This window comes from Hipposideros armiger, unplaced genomic scaffold (assembly GCF_001890085.2).
Source record: "Hipposideros armiger isolate ML-2016 unplaced genomic scaffold, ASM189008v1 scaffold_451, whole genome shotgun sequence".
Lineage (NCBI taxonomy): Eukaryota > Metazoa > Chordata > Mammalia > Chiroptera > Hipposideridae > Hipposideros > Hipposideros armiger.
Genome location: NW_017731801.1, coordinates 212,144 through 218,395, shown reverse-complemented (window position 1 = coordinate 218,395; position 6,252 = coordinate 212,144). Strand labels below are relative to the sequence as shown.

The following is a 6,252-nucleotide window of genomic DNA, read 5'->3' as shown; positions in this document are numbered from 1 at the left end:
AAATGCTGAGATTCATCCTTTTCGTATTAGTCAACAAAAGAAAACTACATGAAAAGTTGAAACAAGTATTTTCTTTTTAAGATGTAAAATCAATGGGCTACTTTAAAACTACCGGTTGTATTTAGTCAGTAGGTAATGAGTGAGAGTAAATACCAATCTTAGACTGAATAGTAGAAACAATGAAACCACAAGTAAAAGTGGATCCTATTGTTTTGCCCCTTTAACCACTAGAGCTCTTGGCCTGTTTATGATGTCACCAGTCAACAGCACTAATGTGAATTTACAGTGCATAAGTCCTGGCAAATCATAGGTGGGAAAAATGTCTTTACCAAGATTGTAAGTCCTCTTGTCAAATTTTGTTTTAAAATTGCTGAAATGCTCTACTTAGCTTTACATTTATTCTCTTTAATGTAAAGAGATGTTTGCTGTAACATTATCATGCCATTGGTAATCAAGAGACTATGTGTTTATCAAACACATCCTCAAGCAGCTTTATACGTTGTTTTGATCCAATACTTAACTAGTTCATTCACTTGACTAAAATATAGACTTGGCTTTAGATAAGTCTTTTTCAATGTGATTCTTATTTCATTTATTATGTATTGTATTTTGTAATATAAATAATAAAATCATTCATGGTTCTCACTCAGGTAACTATTGCCTCCTTTGGGGTCATTTGGAAATTTATAGTAGAAACTTTTTTTTTTAAGTCACTGTCACTGAAATGTGCTACTGACCTTTAGAGGGCGTGGTTCAATGGTAATAAACCTTTGCTAATAAATGTTTGTGTGGGGGGTGGGCAGGCCAGTGTATCCATACAGCTCTCCTCCAACTCCATATTTCAAATGAATCAATTTTTCTACTATGAGCCTTCCTCACTATCCAACTTCTGTGTATTTTCTCTGTATGTTTTTATTGATTTCTAATTCAATTGCTTGGTGATCAGAGAATGTGCCCTAGAAATTATTCAAGAAATTAATGGACCATGCCTATGTATTATTTTTTAAATTTCAAATTTAATAATGTTGCATGGACCTGAAATATTGCCTCTTTCAGAGAAATTAAAACAGAAAAGTTCATAACCATACTTGAACATCAAAATGTCTTCAGCAGTGTATAAATGTACATAAGCTATGTCCAAACCTAGAGATTCAGATACAGTGGGGCAAGTAATTTTAATGCATGTCCTCAGATAGGAAAACACCAACCAGATAATTTATTAGGCAACATATCCTAAATTTTATTCAATTATTTTATTCAAAAATTTTAAAGAATCACAAATTTTCAAATGTGTCATGTTTTGCGCTAGGGACTAGAAATTTAATATAGTTATCAAGATACTTTTTAAAATGTAGTTTATTATTAATATTTATGTAATGTCAAAATAAGTAAAGCACTGGGTAAGCATGAGTGTTTTTGTGTGGGTGTGTTTGTGTAAGGCACAAGCTCACTCATGATCAACAATGACTCTAATTTTGTAATATAATGGGAAGATGTAGAATAATGTTTCTTTAATAAATCTTAATATTTGCCTCCATTACAAATATATAAAAAATAGATTATAAAACCCCCCTTTGTTGCAACAAACACGTTCATGTAGTACTACAACAAATGGAAACTTATAAATGGGAAATGCTTTGCAATATAATTTTATTTCTCATATTTCTTAGAGAACAAAAAAAATTCAGGTCAATACTGTGGTGCACACTGACACACATACACCCACATGCATTCATAGACACACACACATATGCCATTGATGATTTGGATTTAAGGTCTGAAAATATTTTGAGGATTTTATTTTACTTAAGTATAGTGTTTTCAAAGTGCTATCTTAGTTAAAATTCAATTGAAAAAAATTTGGAGCATGAGATGGAGAAATTGAATTCAATCATGGTTTCACAATATAAAGAGTCTTATTATTTAGATAATAGCAATTTGGTGAAGTTTTTTCTTATGCTTTATCCCTTGTTTTAGTTCTGTTGAAGTTTGTTCTAAAAACACACATTCGCTTTTCTCTATTTTCCTGGGACCAGCAGTCTTACATAATATTGGAGATCTGACAATGCAAAATATTTCTCTAGTTGGTGATGCAAAGTGCTTATGCATAACAATGATTATTAAACAGAGTAATTTTTATAAAAATTAATTAAAACCTTTTCATCTTATTTTAATAGCCAAAAAATAAACTTTGGGACATATGACAATTATATTCCAGGTAAGTAATTAACAAATATATATATATATTTGCATATATAAGTAAGTAACAAAAAAATATATATATATATTTTAACATGTATGATTAATTTTTAGGGATAAGTGGTTATCCTCCTTTCAAAGAAGTAGCTGTCATTGAATATTATTAAAAACCAACTTTTCATTTTCCAAGGGACCTGTTTTGTGGGCTCAGTGAACATCTTCTACAGATATTTTGTTTGTAAATCCAAAGAAGATTAAGCAAGTATATACAGCAACATAAAGGTGGACATATATTTACATGTTAGAAATCAGTTAATCAGATAATCTCACAGTTGAAAGCCAGTGCAGAAAACTGGATAAACAATTTCTCACCCATGTCATAAATGTCCTCTACTATATTCCTGATAGATTATATGAACCTTATAATTAGCTAAAAATTCATTCTTGACAAAGCCAGTCAATCTGATGTTGAAGTCTGTTTTCTCTTACACACAGTGTTACTGCACATACTCAAAAATAGTGAGGATATCTCTCTTACTTGTTTCATTGGTAACTTAAATGTCTTGAACCAATTCTATTTTAGTTTTCAGGTAACTTTATAGTCCCAGTCACAATTCTGTAGGTACTTTTTGTCAGTTTTCTTTATTAATATGCCACCCATAACAATTCAGTTCTTGAGTGTATAACACTCTTGTATCTTGGAAAATGATTACTAACTAAAGAGATCGAAAGCATTCACATTTATATTCAATCATATATTTACTAAATATTTTATAACAGGCATTGCACTAATTACTTTGGGGGCTATAGAAGTAGTTACCATATTTTCTGTTCTTAATAGAATTGTATTCTAACCAAAAGAGTATAAAGCAAAACTCTAGACTGGATTAGATAGAAAGAATAAAAAGAAGCAGTAAAATGGTTTCTTTCCATTTATATTACAGACTATATTACTTTCACAATCACTACTTTATATAGTTTTCTGCAAAACTGGTAAAATAGAATAATCAATTTTTATTTTCTCATAATAGCAGAGAGTTTCAAACATTACCAAATAAAGAAATACATAATTTGAATCATTTGTTTATTCAAATACCTTATTGCCATGGAGATTCTGATGAAATTCTACTTATTCTAAAGTCTATGTTTAATGTTTTCTTATTTTAGTCAGTGAATTAAGCAAAAAATCATGGAATCAGCAACACTTTGCCCTGGTATTTCCCAAACCACAGCGGCCAGGAAAAAAAATAAGATCAAGACCTTCCCAACTACAAGATAATGTGAGTATTGAAAAGATCATATAATTTTACTAATAATAAACTTGTGAAATTATGTGTAAGATTACAACTGACCAATGAGATTTCTGTGATGATGGAAATATTTAACATCTTTGCATCCAAATGTGGCTACTGAACATTTGAAATGAGGCTAGTGTAACTGAGGAATTGAATTTTACATTTCAATTCTGTTCAGTTTAATTTGCATGTGTCTTTTAAATACTATGTTAAACAGCACAGTTAAAGGTAATTCAAATTCTACTACCTAGAGAAAGTAGATATATTTTATTTGCATTCCACTGTGTAAGCCCCCACCCCCTTATTTCAAATTAACTATTTGTTCAGTAACCCCACAATATGGAAAATATGTACCCAAAAGCACAGAAATCTGGGGACCCTAATGCTACAGTTGGTACGAACATTCAAAAAATGTTTCCCAGCTAGAGAAACCCCCTCATTAGAATCCTGGAGTTACATTATGCTCTGATCAAGTCTCAATGCTTCCTCATTTCTCATTTCCTGCAATATAAAATTCAGGATTCTGAATATTGGAAGATAAATACTTCCCAATGTGTCTGGAGTCATCATGGGATATGAAAATGTTCCAAGAAAACTTTTCACAAGATGAAAACATCAACTCTTGCTTATTTTAGGGAATATATCCAGTCTTTAATGATCCAGGTTACTTCTGTTTTCTCATGTGTTTTTTTTTCTTATTTCTTTCTTTATTAAATTTATTTTTCTATTGTTTGTCAACATTCCTTCCAAAATTTGCTGCTTTTGCAATTAAGCTTTTGAAAATATTTAGTTACAAATTGAAAACAAAATGTACCATTCTATAGAAATCAATTTGTATTGAATGTTACTGCTTTCATTCTTGAAGTTTCCTATGTAACGACACGCAATTTATAGCTCACAAAGCAGGAGGAGTTTCAGGCTTTTACTTTTAGCTAGTAAGCACTGTAAATTCCAGAGACTTTGAATGTAACAATAGAGACCAGGATCTTCCTGAAAGCAAAACTACTAGATATTAGAAAATAATTAGTTTCCGAGTTAGCCTAGAAATGGAGGCTGGGCAAGATATTCCAAGAATCTCAAAAATACAAAGTCAAAGAAAAAACAAGCCTTCTCTTGATTATGAAGAGAGGTTCTGATATGTCATTGGTAAATGAAGGTCTGAACCAATTTTCACATAAAATCTTGAGGGAATTATGAAGATACTCTAAGTTGAAATTAGACTCAAAATGAGATATGGCTATCCATTAGCTTGAAAAATTGAAATTGAAAAAGCAGAGTAAACTATGAAATCTACAATTTACACACTATTTATTAAAATTTAAAATCTTTTCATGGTTTAAGTTAAAATGTGTTTGGTATCTGGTAATAAAGGCTGTGTAACTCACAAAATTTATTTATCATTATTTTCACAATTTTTCAGATATACGATGAAAACAAATTAAAGGGAGATTCTAAACAACCCTTATGGATGCACCGTTCTTTAATGAGAATTTCTGAAAGACCATCTGTTTATTTGGCTGCCAGGAGACAGCCTCCATATAAACCAATCAAACGCGCCCAGGAAGATGCTGAAGTAGCAGGTGTAGAGAAACCTTTATCTCCAGCAATAGGTGAGACAGATACAAAAGACAAGAAAGCAGACAAGAAAGCAGACAAGAAGGACAAATCAGATACAGTGCCTGCATCCACAGTTTCAGAGGAATCAAAAAAACCAAAAGATTCAAAGAAAGACAAGGGCTCAGAAACAGAAATTAAAGGTGAAAAAGACACTACAAAACCAGATGCCAAAAAAGATAAGATAAGTTCAAAGAAGGACAAGGAGTCACCTACAGAATTAGAAACTGAAAAAGGAGACACCAAGAAAGATTCAAAAAAAGATAAGAAAGGTTCACAGAAGGACAAGGAGTCAACTACAGAACTGGAAGCTGAGAAAGGAGACAAAAAGAAATATTTTAAAAAAGATAAGAAAAGTTCAAAGAAGGGCAAGGAGTCAACTACAGAATCAGATGCTGAAAAAGGAGACACAAAAAAAGATTCAAAAAAAGATAAGAAAGATTCACAGAAGGGCAAGGAGTCAACTACAGAACTGGAAGCTGAGAAAGGAGACACAAAGAAAGATTTTAAAAAAGATAAGAAAAGTTCAAAGAAGGGCAAGGAGTCAACTACAGAATCTGAAAATGAAAAAACAGATGCAAAAAAGGATAAGGATGGGAAAAAAGATACAAAGAAACCCAGTGAAAAAGGTGATGAATCAAAGGACAAGAAAGATGACAAGAAAGACAATGATATAGAACTTGTTGATTCAAAGGATTCAAAGAAAGATGCAAAGAAGGATTCAAAGAAAGAGGCAAAGAAGGATTCAAAGAAAGAGGCAAAGAAGGATTCAAAGAAAGAGGCAAAGAAGGATTCAAAGAAAGATGCAAAGGACAAGTAGGCCTTGGGTTATAATTCAAAAGCTTATTTGGTGAAACAATTTTAGTAGTTTCAAACTGAATCTATGAGTAAAAACGGGGGTTCAAAGAATCAAATACTTTAAAAAATGGGACAAAGAACGATAAAAGAATGACTCAGAAAAACATAACAATATAAGAGAGATGTTAAGAAAAATTAAGAGATGATTCATTGAAGGACTTGGAGAATACTTACGCTAAATTTGGGGATACGAAGGATTAAATGAAAGAGCCCTAGAAAGATTCAAAGAATATACAACTGAGGATATAGACGTTAATGATGCTGAATCTGTGCATATGAAAAAGAA

At 31.4% G+C, this 6,252-nt stretch overlaps 1 protein-coding gene across 1 annotated transcript; it reads left to right on the top strand.

Moving 5' to 3' along the window:
- Window positions 1-319: 319 nt before the first annotated feature.
- On the top strand, window positions 320-5,928 carry CYLC2 (cylicin 2). Its single transcript, XM_019665741.1, has 6 exons — window positions 320-336; window positions 2,178-2,218; window positions 3,367-3,479; window positions 4,452-4,460; window positions 4,915-5,169; window positions 5,305-5,928. The coding sequence occupies exons 1-6, from the start codon at window positions 320-322 to the stop codon at window positions 5,926-5,928; spliced, it is 1,059 nt and encodes a 352-aa protein (XP_019521286.1).
- The last annotated feature ends 324 nt before the right edge of the window (window positions 5,929-6,252 follow it).